Raw genomic sequence first — 22,537 nt, 5'->3', positions numbered from 1 at the left:
AGTGTTACTTTTCACTAAGTTACATCCTAAAGGTATAGATATAATGGATCCTGGGCCCTTCTGTGGTGAAAGCTCTCAGAAAGCTGTTGTGAGCCTGTGGAGGAGAACAGTGTCTGTGCAGATGCCCATGGGGACAGTTAACGAAGCGGATGGCAGTCACTGCACTCTCTTAAGGAAAAGCTCTTACAATTAAAAAGAATTTATATTTGCATAAAAACACTCAGAAAAGTAGCCTTGTTAGCTCTTTTGTTTGAAGTAATTTTTAGACTGATCTTGCATTCGAAAATATTTAATTACTGAGTGGTTGTTTTTTTGTTTTTTTTTTGTTATTGTTGTTGTTTTGTTTTTCTCTTGTCATGGTTCATGAATTTTGCAGCCACTCCTTTTCTTTTTTTTTTTTTTTTTTTTTTTTGACTAATTAAACTGAGCAGTTGTTGCTACAACTTCTGCCAAACGGCCATTACTGTTGAGTGGTAAAACAACACTAGTCACCGAAACTTGTTATATCCTAACCTACAAAATAAATAAATAAAATAGAGCCCCATTGCCCTGTTATTTCCATTCCTGGGTGTGTTATTTAAACCTACAAAATCGAGCACTCTTCTTCTAAATGGGTGTATGCTGACAGTGTGAAATGTACATTTATTTTTCTCTCCTTTTGGGGGCTGCTAGTCCTGTCACACCTTCTGTGCTGGCTGAGCTTCTCAACCTGCTGGACAGAAAAGTAATTTCTTCAGCAGCAGCTAAACAGGTATGTCCCCACTTCCTAAAGTTTCTGACTGCTCTGCTATTCCAGTAGATGTTGTATGTGAAATTCAAATGCCATCACTAACTGAATTTCATAAAGTATTAAATGCGTGTAAGGGCTGTTTTCATACTGAAAAGGTAGAAACATTTCAGTTAGCAAATGAAAAAAGGCTGGTATGTGCAATGCAGGTAATGTGCTTTCCATCTTTGCTAAGCAGGTGGTTCCTGTGTGGTTTTGCCTGGAACGTTTTCCAAACATTTGTTTATGTGAAAGGCGGGACTGTAGCTTTTGGGGGCTTCGAAGCACATGCACTGCCCCTGTGACCCCCACAAGGCCGACGCCAGAGCACCTTCAGCACTGCTCCCCAGCCCTCTAGTCCTTCTCAGTCCCCTGCAGGCTCCCAGCCAGTACTAGGGCCTTATTTGTCTTCATTGCATGATTGCCCCCTGAAATTTAGTCTTCCAGCAAGGAGGATGAGGTCAGACACACTGCCTCTTATTTAGTAGATAAAACTTTATACACATGTGCAGTGTATGCAAACTGAGAAGAACAGCATCGTCATCAAAGGTGGCCTCTGCCTCGTCTCCTTTCCACCTGACAGTCATAGGTGGGTGAAAGGTTCCTGGAATCCAGAAAAGTCTTAAAGGATAAAGAACACCAAGGTGGCTGCCTTATTTCAACTTTGGGTATCAAAGCCATCAATGCTTCAGCCAGAAACTTAGTGTGACTTTAATGGTGCCTTCTGCATTTAATATTTATACCACATCAACAGTAGTGGCAGGCACAAAGTGAGGCTTTGGAAAAGCAACTGCTTTTGGCTAATTATGAGGCGCTGTGGCACTCACACCCAGCTCTGTGCAGTGAAACTGGAGACAGAACTAATAAAGGCTCTGTTTACCCACCGCCCAGTGAGGCTGTCGACTACAGGGACCTTGGCACATGTAGGAAAGGATTTGAGTTGCCTGGATGTCAGAGGAATACAAATGTTTATGACAGTGCTCAGCAGTGACAGAAAGATTAGATGGCCTGAGGGCATCTATATATATATGTATGTATACATAAGAGCAGATGAATTGTAGCATTTGAAATGAAAGAAGGGAAAAAAAAAATCTTCCCCTTCTCACTCATCCTGCCCCACCAGATGAGGAAAAGGGAGGAAACCTAGTGCAGTGAATGTGGTTGGTTCGGTAGGACCAATGGAAAATGCTAGAAGATGCTGATGGTTGGTTCAGATGTAGGTAGGGACACCTGAGGTTGTATCAACTTTCAGCATGCTCAAAGGAAGCAGGGTGAATCCTGGCTGCTGTGAGGTAATCAAACTGAAAAGTCTGACTAGAAAGGTGTTAAATGTATGTTGCATGAGGGAATCTCCTGTGTGTATTATTGCCTTGGGGGTTTTGCTTTATTTATTTTTCTATTTTGTTTTCTGTATTTAATAAAATCATGTATGATTTTCTGGTGGGGAAAAAAGGTATTTTTTCATTATAAAGAATTTAAGTAATATAGAAAAATATAAAGATCTTCAAATTTTACCACCTTGAAATAACTACCATTAATATTGGGTGGACACCCTTCCAGGCATCCTTCCATACACATGTACTATTAGAAGGATGGATTGATGGGATGGACAGACATGAAGTTAGAGAAATAAAGACTTTAGAAAATAAGAAATAAGAGGTTATAGTGATTTTTTTTTTTTAGTTTATTTCTTTATGAGCCAGGCAGTTCATTGGCTTTTAGTATATCCACAAACCTATTCAGCCATCACCCTATCTAATTCCAGAACATTCTCATCACACAAAAAACCAAACCATTAGCAGTCATTCCCCCACTAACCCCTTGCCCTAGGTTACTACTAATCTACTTTCTGTCTCTGTGGATTTGCCTATTCTGGACATTTAATGTAAATAGACTTGTACAGTATGTGGCCTCTGTGTCCGGCTTATTTTACTTAACGTGATGTTTTCAAAATCCATCTATGTTTTAACATGTGCCAGTACTTCATTTCTTTTTAAGGCTAAAGAATATTCTACTGTAAGTATATGCCACATCCGTAAATGGACATTTGAGTTGTTTCCAGTTTTGGGCTCTTATTGAACATGCTGCTTTGAACATTTGTGTTCAGATGTTTTTGATTGAGCATGTGTTTTCAAGTTGGTTACGTATAGACCTGTACGAATGGAATTTCTGGGTCATATGGTAGTTGTACATTTAACATTTTGAGGAGCCGCCCAACTATCTTCCAAACTGGCTGTACCCAGTTGCATACCCATCAGCAATGTATGAGGGTTCCTGTGTCTCCATATCCTTGCTAGCACTTGTTATTGTCTGTCTTTTTGATTATAGTCATCCTAGTAGTAGGTGTAAAGCGATAATCTCACTGTGGGCTTGATTTGCATTTCCCTAATGACCAACTACGTTGAGCATCTTTTTGTGTCTTTTGTAGGGTACTTTTTTAAAAGAAAAATGTTACAATTAACTTTTTACTGAATTTTTAAAAAGAATCCAAGTAGGTCTTGGCTTCTAGAAACCCTGTGAGCTGGAGGGTGCTCCAGTAGAGCAGACTCTCTGCTTCTATTCCTTCTTGGTGTTTCCCTCTGACGGATTGGGGTTCTGTTAGTGATTAGATGACCAGGAGATGAGGAAAAAAAAGTAGACCAAGTAACTGACTCCTAAGGATGACAGATATGTAGAAAGAGCCATCCTGTCCTTAGAACACTCTGAATTCCAAAGAATCTCCCACTTTATGTCTAATTTACTATTAACCCATCACTCTCCCTTACATCATTGCCCATTATTTCATCCCTTACACATTTCACCGCCCCTTCCTTGGAGGTACTCTGGCAGTGCTCCTGAGATTTACAGGCCTCATCCCCTTGGCACCCCAGGGGCAGGGGTGTTGACAGGTTGCTATGATGCAGCACTCCTGTTTTTCAGAAACGGAAAGAGAAAAAGATTACTTATCATCATGAGCAACCTCCTGGTAACTGTGGACAAAAGCATCTCGATTCTTGTCACAGGATCTAGTTCTAGCTGTTGAAGTTGTGGGTAGCGGCCCCTGTCTCCCTCACCAAGGAGAGGGCCGTCAGAGTCACGGTTCACCTGCAGACCTGCACCCCGGGATCCTGAGCCTCTTGTGAGTCAGAGGCCCTGGGTGTTGTCCACACTGCTGGCCAGCCACAGCCCCAGGGGAAATGGTGTGGACTGTGTGCATGCCTCCTTTGTGCACACTGGAAATAGATGTGGCTTATCCACTGTCTCTTGGGGATTGTCCGGTTAGCATTTCTAGTGGAACCAAGCCAGGTTATGATTCCATAGCAATGGAAATTGAATTTTAACATGTAGGTGTGCCACTTAACCCGTCTCTTCTTGTCTACTTTGGGATCTGCTTTAAAGAGAAATCACCAACGCCTTTTAATGCAGAAAATGTTATATGTAATGCAGTAAAACTGTTACAAATGATGTGATGTCTTTTTCTCCCTTTTAGTGAGTGCTTCAGTTCTATGTGCATTTTACTGTGCCCTACTTCTTTTCAGGGCTTGGGCTGATGTTTGTGCCTTTCTAGAAGAATGACCTTTCACAGTTCTTGCCTTTGAGCAGAGGGGACACCCCTTTCTGTTCCTGTCCTGGCCCCCTCCCTACCTTCTCCCTTCAACAGGCCTTTCCTCCACACTCTGACCCTGGAAACCCCTGGACAGGTGAGAGGCCCATCTGCTTTCCTTCCATCCTTCCTTCTAGATACTTTAAAAATAGCTTTAGCGAGACACAATTGGGTAGTAGCTGAAAGGGTGTGTGAATTCAGTCCCCAGGGAACTTAAGGCTGCCCTATGTGTCAGAGCCGGCTCCGTGGTCAGTGTGTGATTGGGGGTTCCCAGCTTGCGTGACCCCATGCTTTCAGTGGCCATTTAACACAGACGGCCAGCATTACCCTAAGAATCCTGTGTTAGGGACTTTGATCTTGGGTGGGCAGCGGCAGGGCCTGGGAGCTGCACTCCTAGCCAGAAACAGTTGCACTTCGATAGCACTTCCCAGGGTGGTGATTAAACACAGACAAAAGCTGAGGATTTATGCTGCAGCACGAGGCTGGCAAGTACAGAAGCCATTATGTTTGCAGCAAGAGGGCTGGGGAGCCCTGTCGAGTCTGGCCTGGAGGTGGAAGGCCCCTTCAGTGATTCTCACCCTGCTGGGCTTTGGCCAGGAGTGCACAGACTGTGTCTCAAACAGGAACGAGCAGAGGATTAGACAGCTGGAGTCTACTGCATCGGCCCAGGGGGCTGGGCTGCGGTGGCCACTCGACCAATTGAGGAAGTTAATAAGCTGGTATGTTTTCACTCTGGGAGTAGAGAACACCCCAGACACAGGGCTCCCATTTGTTCCTGTAGGCCGCTGAAATGTTTCTCCGGCGTCACTCTGTATCCCCGCCCTACCTCGCTCTACTTTCTCAGGGAGCAGCCAGCCCCTGCATTTAAAAGTATCCATCCCAGCACTGTCTTGCGTTTCCTCTTGAATGGTGTGGTTTGGCAGTGGTTCCCGAGATGCCTCACATCGCCTCTGTTCTGGTGTTTTTGGCTCAGGCTCATCCAACCAGCGTTCGAGCCTGTCGGGTCCCACTGTATTAGGTGCCAGGCAAAGGCTGAGCCCCTGGTCAGCCTGCTCGGGTCCGCTGTGTGCTGTCAGCCACGGTGGCTGTTGCAGGCCAAGAAAAATGAAGCAGGCCCTGGAGCGGCCTCCTGGGTCGGCCAGGTGTGCCAGCTTACGATTCCCAGGCCCCAGGGACCGCACACGTCTGCTGAGCTTTCCACCTCATCTGCCTATAAAGAGGTGCTGCATAGATTCCTGAGTCCTCACAGGTGATTTCACTTTTGAGCCAGCGATCTAGATCCCTCTTGAGATTTCCACATTCTCCTGCTGAATGTTGGACATTTTTTAGGCACTGTTTTAGGAGACTGTGCAGATGAACAAAATAAACACTGGTCAAAGTCTAAATACTTACCAGAGGGCTAATTTAATCATATTATGATAAATATACTTAATGGATATTAATTTTTTTATTAATATGAAAAGTAGTTCTGTAGCAAGTAAAACAAAAGCAGATCACAGACTGTATATATGTTATGATTGCAACTGTGTTCCCAAAGAAAAATAGGGGAAGGAAAAACACCAAAATACTAACATTTATTATCTTGAGGGAATGGGAAATACAAGTGATTTCTTTTTATCGTTTTTATATTTCCTTATTTTCTACAGTGAACATGTTTTTAATAGAAGTATAGTTGACACATAACTTACATTAATTTCGGGTGTACAACTTCGTGACTTAACATTTATGTACATTATAAAATGATCACTATAACTCTGATTACCATGTTACCAAAGTTTATTATTGACTATAGTCACTATGCTGTACCTTGACATCCCTGTGACTTGTTTTGTAACTGTAAGTTTATACCTCTTAGTCCGCTTCACATATTTCCCACAACCACCATTTTGTTCTCTGTATCCCTGAGTCCATTTGTCTTGTGTTTTTTAGATTCCACAAATGAACTCATATGATATTTTTATTTCTGACTTATTTCCCTTAGCATAGTACCCTGTAGGTCCATCTATGTTGTCACAAGTGGCACGATTTTCTTTCTTATGGCTGAGTAATATTCGTTTGTATATATATGCCACATCTTCTTTATCCATTCATCTTCTGATACACACTTAGGTTGCTTCCATATCCTGGCTATTATAAATAATGCTGCAGTGAACATACAGATGTATATATCTTCTCAAATTGTTTTTTTCATTTTCTTTGGATAAATATCCAGAAGTGGGATTACTGGATCATACGGTGGTTCTATTTTTAATTTTTTGAGGAGCCGCCACACTGTTTTCCAGAGTGGCTCCATCAGTCTACATTCCTATCAACAGTGTATGAGGATTCCTTTTCTCCTCACCAACATTTATTGCTTCTTGTGTTTTGTTTTTAGCCATTCTGACAGAAGGTGGTACCTCATTGTGGTTTTGATTTGCATTTCCCTCAAGATTACTGATGTTGAGCATCTTTTCATGTGTTTGTTTGTCATCTGTATCTCTTCTTTGGAAAACTGTCTCTTCAGGTCTTCTACCCGTTTTTTAATCAGATCATTTGACGTTTTTTGGTGTTGAGTTGTATGAGCTCTTTATATATTTTGGATATTAACCCCTTACTGGATATATCACTTGCAAATATCTTCTCCCATTCAGCAAGTTACCTTTTCATTGTGTTGATGGTGTCCTTTGCTGTACAAAAAAGGTTTTTGGTTTGATAGTCCCGTTTATTTTTGCTTTCATTGCCCTTGCCTGAGGAGACAAATCCAAAATAACATTGCTAAGACCAGTGTCCAAGATTTTACTGTTTTAAGAGTCTTATAGTTTCAGGTCTACATCTCCGTCTTTAATCCATTTTGAGTTAATTTTTGTAAGTAGTGTAAGAAAGTGGTAGTTTGATTATTTTGCATGTAGATTTATTACATTGCATTATATTTATTGACTCCTTTGTCATAGATTCATTGAACATATCAGTATGGTTTTATTTCTGGCCTCTGTTCCATTGACCTCTGTTTTTTTTTTTTTTCCCTTTTTGCCAATATCATACTGTTTTGATTACTGTAGATTTGTAGTACAGTTTGAAATCAGGGAACATGCTGCTTCACACTTTGTTTTTATTTCTCAAGATTATTGTTGCTATTTAGGGTCTTTTATGGTGGTTCCGTACACATTTTAGGACTATTTGTTCTAGTTCTGTGTAAAATAATGTTGGCATTTTGATGGGATTGTATTGAATCTATAGATTAGTTAGTATGGACATTTTAACAATATAAATTCTTCCAGTCAGTGAGGATGGAATATCATTCCATTTATTTGTGTCATCTTCAGTTTCTTTCATCAGTGTCTCATAGTTTTCAGAGTACAGGTCTTTCACTCTGGTTACATTTTTTTTCCCCCTAGGTATGTTATTTTTTTTGATGCAGTTGTAAATGGGATTGCTTTCTTCTCTTTCTGGTATTTCATTATTAGAAAAGCACAACTAATTTCTGTATATTGTATCCTGCAACTGAATTTGTTTATTCTAATAGTTTTTTGGTGGAGTCTTTAGAGACTTCTTAGTATCATGTCATCCATAAATAGTGACAGTTTAACTTCTTCCTTGCCAATTGGATGCCTTTTCTTTCTTTTTCTCCCCTGATTGCTAGGACTAAGCTAGAACTTACAGTACTATGTTGAATAAGATAGTGGCAAGAGTGGCCATCCTTGTCTTGTTCCTGATGTTAGAGGAAAAGCTTTCAGCTTTTACTGTTGAATACGTTAGCTGTACGTTTTGCATATATGGTCTCTATTATGTTAAAGTGTGTTTCCTCTCTAGCCACTTTGTCATAAATGGATGTTGAATTTTGTCAGAGGTTTTTTTTTTTTGCATCTACTGAGATTATTATATGATTTTTATCCTCATTTTGTTAATGTGGTGTATCATGTTGGTTGATCTGTGTATGTTGAACCATCCTTGCATCCCTGGAATAAATCACTCTTGATCATGGTGTATGATCCTTTTCACATACTTTTTAATTCAATTTGTTAACATTTTGTTGAGGATTTTTTCATCTGTTGTTGATCATGAATATTGACATGTTATTTTATTTTTTTAATTTTTTTTTGGTAGTGTCCTTGGTTTTGTTATCAAGGTAATGCCAGCCTTGTACAATGAATTTGGAAGTGTTCCTTCCTCTTCAATTTCTTTAACAATTGTTTGAGAAGTATAGGTTAACTCTTTTAAAAATGTTTGGTAGAATTTGCCTGCGAAGCTGTCTAGGCCTGGACTTTCGTTTGTTGAGAAATTTTTATTACTGATTCAATTTCATTATTGGTAATTGGTCTGTTCAGATTTTCTATATCTTCCTGATTCAGTTTTGGAAGATTATATGTTTCTAGGAATTTATTCATTTCTTCTAGATTGTTCAGTTTGTTGGCATACAAGTTTTCACAGTTGTCTCTTACAATCTTTAGTATTTCTCTAGTATCAGTTATAACTTCTCTTTCATTTCCTATTTTATTTGGAACCTCTTTTTTTCTCAATGAGTCTGACTGAAGGTTTGCCAATTTGGCTTATCTTTTCAGAGAAATAGCTCTTGGTTTCATTTATCTTTTCTATTTTTCTTGTTTTGTTTTTTGGTGTCTATTCATTTCCACTCTGATCTTTATTATTTCCTTGCTTCTACTAAGCTTGGGCTTTGCTTGTTCTTTTTCTAGATCCTTTAGGTGTAAGGTTAGTTTGAAACTTTTCTTGTTTCTTGACGTGGGCCTGGATTGCTGTAAACTCCCCTCTTACAACATTTGTGCTGTATTCCATAGATTTTGGAATGTATGTTTCCATTTTCATTTGCCTCAAGGTATTTTTATTATTGCATCTTTGATTTCTTTGTTGACCCATTGGCTGTTCAGTAGCATGTTGTTTAGCCTCTATGTTTCTGTGTTTTCCAGGTTTTTTTCCTTGAAATCAGTATCTTTGAAATACAGTCATGGTCAGAAAAGATGTTTGATACGATTTCAGTCCTCTTAAATTTATCAAGACTTGTTTTGTGGCCTCACATGTGATCTGTCCTGGAGAGTGTTCCATGTGCACTTGAAGAAAATATGTATTCTGCTGTTTTGGGGTGGTAGGCATCCATCTGGTCTATTGTGTGATTTAAGGCTACTGTTTCCTTATTGACTTTCTGTCTGGGTGATCTTTCCATTGCTGTAAGTGAGGTGTTACAGTTCCTTACTATTATTGTACAGTTGACCCCTGAACAACACAGGTTTGAACTATGTGGGTCCACTTACACACAGGTTTTTTTTTCAACATATATTAGAAAGTTTTTATTTTGTAAATGTAATTTTTTTCACAATGTCTTTATTTTTGCTGTATACATATAACAGTGTTTTGTATAAGACAGTATTAATATAGGTACTGACATGATACTTGTAAATGTACATTAACTTATGGTATTGATAAGTACAGTAATATATTTCTCTTATGATTTTCTTAATAACATTTTCTTTCCTCTAGTTCATTGTAAATATATCTAACATACAAAATATAATACTTTATAATATAAAAGTATATAATATATCTAACATACAAAATGTGTTAACAACTGTTTATGTTTTCAGTAAGGCTTCTGGTTTACAGTAAGCTGTTAGTATTTAAGGTTTGTGGAGTCGAGAGTTATATGTGGTTTTTGACTGCACAGGTGATCAGCACCCTTAAGCTCTGTGTTGTTCAAGAGCCTGATGTATTACTGTTAATTACTCCCTTTGTGTTAATATTTGCTTTGTATATTCAGGTGCTCCTGTATTGGGTGCAAAGATACTATAATTGTTTTCTCATCTTGTTGGATTGATCCCTTTACCATTATGTAGTGCCCTTCTTTGTCTTGTTATGGTCTTTGTTTTCAAATCTATTTTGTCTGATATAATCATTGGTACCCCAGCTTTCTTTTCATTCCCATTTACATAGAATGTCTTTTTCCATCCCTTCACTTTCAATCTTTGTGTGTCTTTACGTCTGAAATGAGTCTTTTGTAAGGTAGCAAATGTGGGTCCTGGGTTTGGGGGGGGGGTTGTTGATGTTTTGTTTTGTTTTTTTAATTCATTCAGCCACCTGATGTTCTTTGAATGGAACATTTAATTCATTTACATTTAAAGTAATTATTGGTAGGTATGTACTTATTGCCATTTTATTAGTTGCTGGTTGTTTTTGTAGTTCTTTTCTATTCCTTTCTTCTTCTCTTGTTCTCTTCCCTTGTGGTTTGATGACTTTTAATGTTATGTTTGAATTTCTTTTTCTTTTTATTGTGTGTGCCTATTACAGGTTTTGGTTTACGGTTACCATGAGGTTCATAATATAATACCCTACGTATATGGCAGTCTGTTTTAAGTTAATGGTCACCTAAGTTCAAATACATTCTACAAGCACTATGGTTTTCCTCCCCTTTCCATTGTTTTGATGTCATATTTTCAGTCTTTTTGTATATTGCTTAACTAATTTTTATAGATTAGCTGATTTTACTTTTGTCTTTTAACCTTCATACTACCTTTACTGTATGTTTGCTTTTATCAGAGATTTTTTCCTTTCACAGTTCTCTTATAGTTGTGGCCTTTCCTTTTTTGTTTCCAAAAGCCCCTGTAACATTTCTTCTAAAGCTGGTTTAGTGGTGATGAACTCCTTTAGCTTTTGTTTCTCAGAAACTCTCTCTCCTTAATTCCAAATGATAACCTTGCCAGGTAGATTTGTGGTTGTAGGTTTTTTCCTTTCAGCACTTTGAATATATCATGCCACTCCCTCCTGGCCTACCAGATTTCTGTGGAAAAATCAGCTAATGGTCTTACGGGGTTTCCCTTGTCCATAACTAGGTGCTTTCCTTTTGCTGCTTTTAAGATTCTTTTCTTCTTTTTGCTGTTCATCTCAGGGGACTTCCACTACCCTGTCTTCCAGATGCCGATTCATATTTGCTCTCGCTTCCTTCTACTGTATTTTTCATTTCAGTTATTATATTCAGCTCTCATTGGCTCTTTTTCATATTTTCTCTCTGTTGGAGTTCTCACTGTATTCATTTTTCTCCCAAGTTTGGTAAGCATCTTTATGGCTGTGACCTTGAACTATTTATCAGGTAGATTGCTGACCTCCATTCTGTTTAGTTCTTTTTTTGAGGTTTGTCTTGTTCTTTTGTTTGGAACATATTCCTCGGTCTCCTCGTTTTGCCCGACTCTCTGTATTTGTTTCTATGTACTAAGCAGATCAGCGACATTGCCCAGTCTTGAGGAATGATCTTACGTAGAAGGTATGTGCTGATCCCGACTACTCCCCAGGGGTGGTGCACAGGAGCTGCTTGGAGGGGCACCTCAGGGGAACATCTGGGTGGGTTGAGCAGTGCTTGCAGGGTAGATGGAGAGTATCAGAGATGGTGCCCACCAGTGCTTCCATTGCACGAGAAGAAAGTTCCCACAAATCCATGCACCTCTGGCACATACCCTAAGGGTAGTCAATAAATCTCCTCCTTATGTGGCCCAAGCACTTTTCTTTTTTTCTTTTTTTTTTTTTAACCTTTGTTTATTTTTGAGAGAGAAAGAGAGAATGCAAGCAGGGAAGGGGCAGAAAGAGGGAGACACAGAATCCAAAGCAGGCTCCAGTCTCTGAGCTGTCAGCACAGAGCCTGAACTCACAGGCTTGAACTCACGAACCGCGATATCATGACCTGAGCCAAAGTCGGACGCTCAACCTACTGAGCCACCTAGGCGCCCCAGCCTGGCACTTTTCAAATGGCTGCCCCTGAGCTGGGTGTCAGAGTGAGTTTGTACTTCAACCTTTTAAGAGCAGAACCTCATTTCCTGTAGCCCTTGTGCTCTCCCAGAGCTAAACCCTGCTGATTTTTAAAGGCACACATTACTGGGGGGCTCATCTTCCCAGTACAGGTCCCCGGGGCAGCAGTGCCTGACGAGCCTGAATCCTAAACTCCTCAGGGGGGACCTCTGCATTGATTTCCCTCCTACTTGTGGACTGCCACGCCAGGCGTGTGGGTCCTGACTAGACCACGTCTCCGCCCCTCCTGCCCACCTCACTTTAGGTCTTTAGTTGTGGAAGAGCTGTTCTGCTAGTCTTCAGGTTGTCCTCAGAGACGATTGTTCTGGATGTAGTTGTAGTTTTGGTGTGTCCTTGGGAGGAGACAAATTCAGGATCTTCTTACTCTGCCATTTTCATCCTATCCCCCCAACATGTATTTACTCATATAATTAGAAACAATGTTTTGCAGTTTAAGAAATTTAAGAAATTTCTAATCTAAGAAGCAGATGAGAGAAATTCTTCAGACTTGCTTTTCTGCCTTACACATTGTTCCGTTATCCCCATGCTGCTGATGCTCCACCAAGAAGTTTGTTGAAGGCAGGGAAAGTTCTTATCTGTTTTTGAGCCCTTCTCCCTCAATGCCTCACCCATTTTCTGGCTGAAAAAATAGTTGAAAAGTTGGTTGGACGCATATATAGTCTGTGTTTTTCTAAGAGCAGGGACAGGCTTTCTCTAAGCAGCCAGGCCTGTGTAGCGGTAGCCAGAGGGGTGCCCTGTGGGGGGGCTTCTAGGAAGACCCACCAAAGACACCGCTCAGCCACAGTCACCGTGAGTATTCTGATAGCTGAGCGGATGGTGCACGGACTGTTGTAGCCACGGTAAATATTTGTGGTTTGTCTTTGTCCAGACTGGGGAAACCTTTGAGCCCTGCAGAGATACAAAGCATCTTCCCCTTCATTTGCTTTGCCCTGTGTGCTAATTATTGACAAGCTCCGTATTTCTGGGAGGAATGGCTCCTGGCTGGCCTGTCCTGAGCCCGAATGTTCATAAGGAACATCCAGTGCTCAGTACTGACTGCTGGCAGAGGTGAAGAAGGTGCCGCAGGAGACTAACAGGGGAGCCCGCACCCCACCCCCTGCAGTTGACACTAGAAAAACAAGAGGAAGGAGGAAAACTACCCTAGCAAATGCCTTCTTTAAAAATGTATTCCTTTCTTCCCCAACTTTGATAAGCTTGGGGATTTGTTGCTGTTATTTATTTTTTTAGGTAGAAAAATACACCATTAACTATTCGTTATCGTAGCCAGATTTGGGTCTAGCTCCACCAGTAGGGGATAAACGTGGCATGGCAGAGGCCCCTGTTGGATTATGATTTATGTTTTTAGTTATTTTCCCTTTTGTAAATTATTATGGGGCCACTTTCTTGTCCCCCGGAAATCATAATTCCCAGCAGGCTGAGCTTTCTGGACTTCATCTCAGTGCAGTGGTTACATCCCTCAGCCTGTGCTGCCCCTGCCTTCAACAGAATAATAGCACCTCAACTAATTTATGCAGTGGGCCTGAAGCAGAGCTGGCCCTGGCCCTCTGACTCTTGGCGGCAGGGGCCCTGTGAGTCCTCAGCTCCCAGCTCCTCCCAGCCTCTCCCGGCCATGTGGTTTGAGTCCATGAGTGGGAAGGGCCCGCTGTCCCCCTGTCTCAGGCTCTGTTCTGTGGGAACACCTCAGCCTGGGTAGACTGTCCAGGTGCTTCAGGAGAGACAGGGAATTCCCATAGGGCAGGCCCACACATCTGGGAATTCACTGAATCTGCTCTACCTCAGCTCCGCTTGTCCTGGCCACAGCAGGTGGAGCAGGTCCTCACTTCTCCGTCCCTCTCTCCCTCCTCTGGCCCGTAGGTGTTTGAGGAATTGTGGAGGAGTAAAGGGAAGACTCCATCACAGATTGTTTCAGAAAGGAAGCTTGAACTGATGCAGGATGAAGAGGCACTGGAACGGGTGTGCCACGCCGTGATGGAGGGGCATCCTCAAGTGGTAATTAATGGTCACCACAGGGTGGAGAGGGTCTACTCTCCTGGTCAGGCCAGGACAGGGCCAGCCTGAGGACTCGGCCAGGAGCCTCTCCACTGCTCCCTTTCACCGCCCAGAGGCACTTCCTAATTAGGGCCGGCCCAGCTTGCTCAGCAGTTCCCTAAAACACTTTATCCGTTTTTAGCTAAGGTCAAGAGCTGAAATTTGGTGAATATTAGAAAAATACCACATTTCCTAGAAGGAAAATCCACCCCTGGAGTTTCATCTCACGCAGTTCAGTTTACAGGGGTGTTTATTGGGCTCACCGGATCCAAGTTTTGACCTCCCAGCACGGCACCCTCTCCCAGGGCAGGCACTTTGAGTCTGTTACCGCTCACTCTGCTTTATAAGGAGACCGCTCACTAACAAGCCAGCAGGCATGACTGCAGAAAGGGAAGAAAGATGGGCAAACACTTTAGCTCCATGCCTAAAAGAGGTGGGAAGAAAGGCAGAAAGGGAAATTACTTGTAAATTATGGAGAAAATCCTTGACAGGAGCATAGCTGAAAACCAAGTCATTCTGTGTTCTGAGCACAGAACAAAATATAAAAGCGAAAATGAGTGCCATCCCTTCCTCCCCAAGTCTAATCATACTGTCTAGAGATTTTTTAGTGGGTAAAAAATTGCTAGCATCTCTTTCAGAATAATACCCACCCACCCATCGGCTTGCCAGGGACACTAACAGCTCTGAAAAGAGCTCTCGATAAGGAAAATGAGCTTGCGCTGGGTCCAGCAATCTCCGTCTTCCTGCCTCATCTGTAGTGACTGATAAAGACACACTTTCAGTTTCGAACTCGTCCTGCGGCACTGAGTGCAGATGCCCACAGACGTTATTACCCATCAAGATGCCGCAGAGCCGGAGCTCAGGGCGGGTGGCCCTGACAGTCAGTGGCTACTTGATAGGAAGCTGGCGCCTCCTTCTTTTGTTGTCTCCATCCTGCCCACCACAGTGCACTCCCCAACCCCCGTGGTCCGGGACAGCTGCCATTTTTCAGATTTGTCTTCTGACAAACACGTGTCCTTGGCAGGCAGTGGGGGAGAAGGAAAGCCGGGCATCTCCGTGCCTGCTAACCACGGGAGGATTAGAGAAGGACCTCACTCTGACTAGACTAGATCGTTCATCTAGGGTTACTCACCCCAAGACTGAGAAGCTCTGTGTCCCTGTGTCACTGTGGCACCCAGGAGAGCACCCTCGTTCCTGCACTCCAGCTCCCTTGCTGTGGACAGTCCCTCGTCATGCACACAGCCCTCTCCTTGTCCGCTTTAATCAGAGAGCACAGTGGCAGACATCCCTGTGATGGGAGCCTAGAAACCTCCTCAGAAGTTCACACCTCCCCCCTTTCCTTTTCTCATTTTATATCTAATCCTAACAGGAAAACAAAAGAAATGAAGTTTAAGTGTCAGCAAACATAAACCTTAATTTAGCATTTTTAAGTATGCATATCATTATTTTCTCCTCTAAAACAGTTTCTATCTATCTTTAAAGGTAATGGACATGAAGAGGGGAAACCCCAGAGCCATAAACAAACTGATTGGGTTGGTACGAAAAGTAACTCACAACCGAGCAGATCCTATGGTGATAAAGGAGATCCTGGAGAAGCAGTTGTCGTCATGAGATGTTCTGGGTCCGTCTCTGCCTGAGGGACAGCAGAGTGGCCATGACTGAGAACCTGAGCCCGTGAAACCTGACATCCAGGGGCTCAACCTGCTGGCGCCTCCCAGTCTCTAGCCCCAGCTAGAGCTGTAGGCCACCCAGGGCCAGACCCAACTCTGCCCTGGGATGCTACCTGCACAGACCAGCAGCGACAGCCCCGTTTGCCTCATTGACGTGGAAGTGGTTCCAGGATGGCCGCAGTGGTGCTGAAGGAATAGCACGTTCCAGGCCTTAGTAATTCTAAACTAAGTGAAACACACGGTTTCAAGTGCTGCCACTGTTCTAAGAAAACTTCCCATCCCGCACTTCTTTAACAAGTATTTCTGAGTAAGTTCCAAAAGCCAGGCACTGCTCTAGGTGCCAGGCATGAGCAGTGGTCAAGAGGGACCATGGTCTGGATGCAGTATTTTAGACCTGAAAGTAGATGAGTGGAGATGAAAACCACAACAGGACAGACATGCCAAACACACTTTTGTCTAGACAGGCCCTGCGGGGCTGGGAAGGAGGGCATTAGTCTCACTAGCCCGCACTCATCCACGGAGTAAAAGTGACATTGCCCACATGCTCAGCTCCCCAGGGATTGCCGGGAGGTCTGAGAGTAAATGAAACATTATTTGTAATAAAAAAAAAAAAAAGTTTTCAAATAAATTTAATGAACAAAATATATACTGAAATATCACATAAAAAATTAACTTACACGTCAAAGATTGTGCAGCTGACAAGGACCCCCGCCCACCCCACCCTCAAGCCGAAAAAAGATTAAAACAAAAGTAACATTAAATTGATTTGTTTTCCCTGGAAAGAATAAGATTATAAACTAGTACATCAAAATCTTGACCTTTAGCAGTAATTGTGGTGCAGTTAACAACCTCTCCGTGAAGGCTGGGTCGCCTTCACCCCCGTTCTCGTTGACAGTAATGTGGCTTCTGTGTAACGCACTGGAGCACCCCTGTGTGTGCTGCGTGCCTTTGCTACCTCTGACTCATGGTGCTCAAAGACCACTTTCACAAATGCTGTCTTGTAACGTGTCAAACCGTGGCATAAGAGAACAGGCTCTTCGGAGGCTCTGATTTTACACTGGCTTCTCCAGCGTACCAAGAAGAGTCCAAGCATTGCCGTCATGAACGGTGGCAGCTGGGGAACCACAGAGAAGCAGACCTTCCCCATCGCCAGGGTGACCATGAGTGGTGCCCCAGGTGCTGGCAGTTGCTCAGGACTTCCCTAAGCATCCCCCTTACCCAGCCAAAAGAGCAGGGACAGAAAGGAAACCAGACAAGCAAGAAGAGGTAAGGTTTTTAAAAAATTGTGACAGAATGAGTGGCTCAGAATTGTGCGAGAATGTGTTACCTCACGCAGCAACCACGTGCCTGCTCCGTGTGCATTCTGTTCCAACACTGACGACCTACTGGACCTAGAAGTAGAATATTTTCTTTTCTAGAGAGAGAGGCTGAGTCCAACTTCTCTCTGCACTTTGCAAGTCTGAATTACAAATGGGGCAGGACAGCCTGAGCCTGGATTCTGGCAGGATGGTTTTCTCAGGAATAATACGGTTCAGTTTTGTGTTAAAAACTCCCATTTTCACCAAAGGTCTGGCTTCTGGGTAATCAAACGTTACAAAAGATGATACTGGAGGATCTTTCCAGACCCTTTTAAATCAAGGCCTTGCTAAAATGGGTGATGGGGGTGGGGAGGCAGCCAGATGAAGACAAATCACCAAAATTATGTCCAGTGTAGACTGTATTATGGACTGATCATTTCCAGAGAAAAATGCCATGGAGACACCTGATCTTTATAGTGCTGTCTACCTCTGACAATTGCCCGTGGTCTTGAATGCCCACTTCTGAAATCCCGAGAATTAGTTATAACTGCTAATAGAAAAAGTAAAATCAAAACACAGCTCAGATTATCTTACTCGGAACCTGACTATATATTCAAAAGACCTATTTGCATAACAGAGTCAGAAACAAAGTATGGCTCTACTCATAAACAGGTCTCAAGTACAGTTTCAAATACATCTTTGCATGAGTGAGAATTTAGTCTGGTTCGTTGCTGTTCCAACGAAAATCTCATGAAGATGTGTGAGTTGGTGTCATGTGAAGCCATTGCCATCTGTCATTGGAATCCACACACCTGTAGGCTGGGAGGGAAATGTGCTGGAAAACTGGCTCATCCCCAGGATGGCATGAACCAACTGGACCTGGTCATGCCCAAACCATGTGTTCTGTTGGTTGACAGGGAAGTTGGTTGGTTGGCTGGCTGGTTCTGGCAGAAAGGAAGCTCAGCCTCAACACTTAGCATGGTACCTGGCACAGAGTAACTTTAGTGAATGCTGATTAAGTTTATAAAACCAAATTAGTGGACAGCCTTTTAGAATGAGAGGCTGGTGCTGCCAACAAGTAGGCTTTGAATTCTGGACATGAGTCTAGGAAGGAGCTTCTTGACTCTGTCCAGGCATATGCACCACGGTGAACTTCTGTTCCTGTCTCTCAAAGTATACATGCCTCAGAAAAAAAGAAGCTAATCATTATTTATAACAAGTTTAGCATGTTTTAGCTGAGCTTATACACACACACACACACACACACGCCCCTCTTTTCTAATTATTGCTTATCTGCAAGAAGACTATGAAATTCTTGAAAGTACACACCCTCCTGGAGCTTTGAGTTAATTCAGTACACAGCTTATGGGAATAACCCACAATTCATACTGTGTTTTTCATTTCTACTGAATTTGCTGCATTTCAAGGACTCTACCGAGTGTTGCGGGGGCAAAACACTAAGTCTATCTCAAAGGTCATGTTATTTACCCATTACCAAAAGCAGCGTGGAAATGGCGGCCATGCTTCTCTGGCAGATTTCAGACAAATGTATTCATGGATTATTTGAACACGGATGACCCTAAATTGAAAGATGGCTAGAATGTGATTGAAATCCTCTCTCCTTGCCTCCCTTAATCAAATAATTTAGCAAAAAGCATTTAAGATCAACACTAAATTCCCCCTTAAAATATCTCCAGGCCAAAAAGGGGCCTTGTTACAAGCCTTCTGCAGACTCGTCCCAATAAAAAGTCCGTAGACACACTCAGAAGCACAGACTTCTGCAGCCTCAGCTCCATGAAATTTATAATCTGGCCTGAGAGCTTCCATCACCCTTGTCAGGTTCTGAAATGACATAGTAAATCTAAGCTCCCCAAAAGATGCCTGAAATACATATCGAATGCATACTGACAGAGCTTATTGGCAGTCTTGTAACCGGTGTGGCTGACAGTGAGTTAGGTTTACTCTCATGTCATAAGACAGGAACAAAATTCACAATGACCCAATGGGATGGGAAGGGTCAGTCCTAGCCAAAATCATCATCTGTCTTCAGATCCAAAGTGCAGAGCCAAAGAACTGAAGACTTACGCCACCCCCGCCCCCAACCCTGTCCCTGTCTTCTTCCCCATAGAACGTCACCAAAAACCTTTCACAAAAGCCCTGTTTATCCAGTTAACGAGCTGCCAGGATAATCTGTCCTCCAAAACAAGTAATGGCCTAATAAATGCCTGAGCGTGGGGAAGATTTACTGAGGCAAAATTATCCCGAAAACAATTCTTAGTCTTCCGAGAGCTCTTCCTAAAGCATTAGGTTTATGATGGTCATTCAAAAAGGAAAAAAAGAGTCCACTCCGTTTTCTTACAATGTTTCCTCAATGATGTGATTTAAGGGTGGAGTATACACTGGTCTGACAGTGTTCTAAGCTGTGATTTGATGGAGAATTAGTGCCGTGTGATTTACAGAATGATGACTGAAGCGAGAGGGGCCTGAGAATATCTTCTCAATGACTTAAAGCTGGTGTGGCCTCAGCCCCCAGAGGACCGCTGCCTCCAGGAAAAGCCAACACTGCAGAGCTGGCTGAGCTTCGCAGCAAGCCACAAATTACACTGGTCTGGGCCAGTGGCTTGAAGTAGCACGTGCAGTAATAGCTGTCCTGCAATAAAGCGTTTCATAAAAATGGCAAGCTTGACAGCCACTTCTGTAAACACAGGACTGGTAATGAGCAATTAAACTGTACTGCCCTTAAATGAGAGCTGTAGCTGATGCTGCACATCCTTAACCTCACACCAGTGACACGGCCCACCCCAGCCAGGGCAGCGCTTCCCTCACGAACCTAGACACGCCCGATCCCGATTCCGAATGAGCGGTGCTTCCACGGCGCAGAACCTCCAACCAGATCTGGACGTCAACCCACATGACCGTGGCATCCTAGCCGATTCAGAGACCATTTTCAACCCTGAGTACCACTGGCCACCCAAACTGAACAGGCAACCCAAATATTCTCGTATCCTGTTTCTGGAGTCTATTTGTAAGAGGATGCTCTCCCCATAATTCCAAAGCTCTGTGAGGTCTTTCTTAATGGACTGAAAACCAACAATTATGTATGACCTAAATCAAAGGCACTTGTTGAGCAAAAGGTACTCCCAAGGACCCAAAAAAGAACTGAATGCATCCTCCCTACATGTGACAGAGACCTCAGTTCCAAGCCATCAATACGTCAAAGTATTTTCCAAGCCAGTACTGGGTAAAGAGGGGAAAATTCCAGAATTCCTTTAAATACTGAGGAAAGGAAGTTATCTATTAATAAAGGAAATCACATCCCTTTAATTGGTTACTCTGGCACCCCCCCTTTCATGGCTGGGAAATTGTTTATACCCCAAAAGCTGTACGTTAGCCTAAATTCACCTGGAATTTGTTTATAATTTTTAAAATTTAGTTGGTTGTTTCTAAAGATCTATTTTAAATATCCCAGTGCACACATATACTTTGAATCATAAAATTCACTCCATCTGGAACTTTACCTCAGACCCTGCACTGGGAATTGAAAGGCATGTGTGATGTTCCAGGAATCCTCAAGTTGTTTTCACTGCCCAGGACCATGAGGCTAGACACAGGGACTCCGGTCTCAGGCCTGCAGCAAAGGGTTTGTGCCCACTGTGCCTGCCAACAGGTAGCACAGCATCTGAGTGGGAGCCTGTCGTATGGAGCAGGGACCACACTCTTGGACCACATTTTAAAGCACGCCAAATATCTTTACAAATTTTCCCTACATTACAAAAAAGAACTTCTGCAGGCCCCACTGACTATGATTTTTACCATGATTTTTTCCCACCGAGGAATTACCATTGTCACCCACCTACGGTACAGTATCTCCGTATCTTCCTAGATCAAAGTTCATTCCTCCAACCCCCCCTCTCCCCCCCCCACCATATTTGCTTTTCTCTTATTCATAGCCCCAGGACTCTGCTGTTTTTCCTCTGTTATGTCCACACTATTGCCACAACCATCCTTACCTAAGCTACCTGGCTGTTTCACTCCACCGTGTGGATTTTCCAGTTCTCTATAATGCATTTCCAAGTCAGATTTCTGACTTCATTTTGAAAACCCCTGAACACAATACTGTGGAGGAGGCCTATAATGGATGCAGAAAGATGAACCAGTTTCCAGTTCCAAATAGGGTTATCATGTGAGTTTGCTACCGGCACCCCACCACGGGAGCTAATTTTACTGTCTCCCACCCCCGACACTGATCATCTCTGCCCTCCTTTAAGGTAAGTCTAGTTCAGTACCTATTTTTAAAAATGCTAAGAGGCACAAAAGCAATCTCTTTCCTAAAGGGTACCCTCTACACAGGGGACTACAATGGTCTATAATAAAGCAATATGGACTGAAGAATCAACACCATCACCAGATAATGGAGAGAAGTGTAAATCAAGCCAAAAAGCCAATGAATACACTTTCCAGGTATGACTGCAGCATTTTCTATACCTGTTCAGTCCAAACTGGGAGGTAAATACTTGTCCAAAACGAAGCTAGAGGATAATAAATTACAGCTTACATTCCATCTTCCTGTTCCTCTTTCTTAATCTACCTTGAGCCACCTTCTTTTCCAGTGGAGACCTGGGGGTTTGCGAATACAAGGCTGTGCCAGGAAGCCAGGCCAGTCCGCTGGGCCTCATACATTCCTGCGGCTGTACCACAGCTGGGCAAACCATTTTCCAAGACAGACAAATGTGAAGTCAGAAACATACAATAGGTCGACATATTTGGTTTCTTGCTTAGACTTAGAAACACTGTGAGGCTGGCCGCTGAGAGCCTCCTTGCCCAGGCCAGGTCTCCTGGGGTCCACATTCCATGGGCTGGCTAGCTCTCAATACAAAGCTGCTTCAAGAACCGTGAAACACTGAAGGGCAGCCTCTGCTCTGCAAGGTCTCAGATGGGATTCTTTCCTCCACTGCCCTCCTCTGCTACGGGCCTGATTAAAATCATACCAGTCCTCCTGAGGCACAACCGCCAGACCTGTGGCTGCCCCCAGGGCTCAGCAGCGATGCCCACGAAGAAAACAAGAACTGGGAAGAACCGGGACTTCCCGTTTTCCCCCTCCCTAGGCCCACCCTTGTTATGTGCTCCTCCCCTGCTCAAAATAGAGGGGAGTGGAACTCAATGTCCACAAATATCAGCTGTTCATGGTCTCGTTTTTTAGCAGACAGTTATTGTGTTTCTCCCTCTTTGGTGGTTTAAGGAGACCGGTGGCGCTAAGTATAATTATGCCTGGAGCAGGCTGCAAAGCAGCACAGAGGCACTAATACATCGTGTGGGGGCTTCTAATGAACCCCATTACTCAGAAGGCAGCATTTCTGTGTGTAGTGAGTCACCAGCAGGCACTTGGCTTCGCAGGGCTTCCTGTGACCCG

At 43.0% G+C, this 22,537-nt stretch overlaps 1 protein-coding gene across 1 annotated transcript in view; it reads left to right on the top strand.

The window, feature by feature from the left end:
- GATB (glutamyl-tRNA amidotransferase subunit B) overlaps positions 1–16,844 on the top strand; it is an 85,155-nt gene extending 68,311 nt beyond the window's left edge. The window contains exons 11-13 of the mRNA XM_047091803.1: positions 673–751; positions 13,986–14,120; positions 15,642–16,844. Coding sequence (XP_046947759.1) covers positions 673–751; positions 13,986–14,120; positions 15,642–15,770 — 343 coding nt within the window. The 3' untranslated portion in view covers positions 15,771–16,844. The remainder of the gene's footprint in view (positions 1–672; positions 752–13,985; positions 14,121–15,641) is intronic.
- Positions 16,845–22,537: the final 5,693 nt, after the last annotated feature.

Source organism: Lynx rufus, unplaced genomic scaffold (assembly GCF_022079265.1).
Source record: "Lynx rufus isolate CCGP_SWC_20201006 ecotype Redwood Valley unplaced genomic scaffold, mLynRuf1.p SCAF_3, whole genome shotgun sequence".
Taxonomy (NCBI): Eukaryota; Metazoa; Chordata; class Mammalia; order Carnivora; family Felidae; genus Lynx; species Lynx rufus.
Note: the sequence above shows the minus strand (reverse complement) of the source record. Positions and strands in the feature narration are given on the sequence as shown.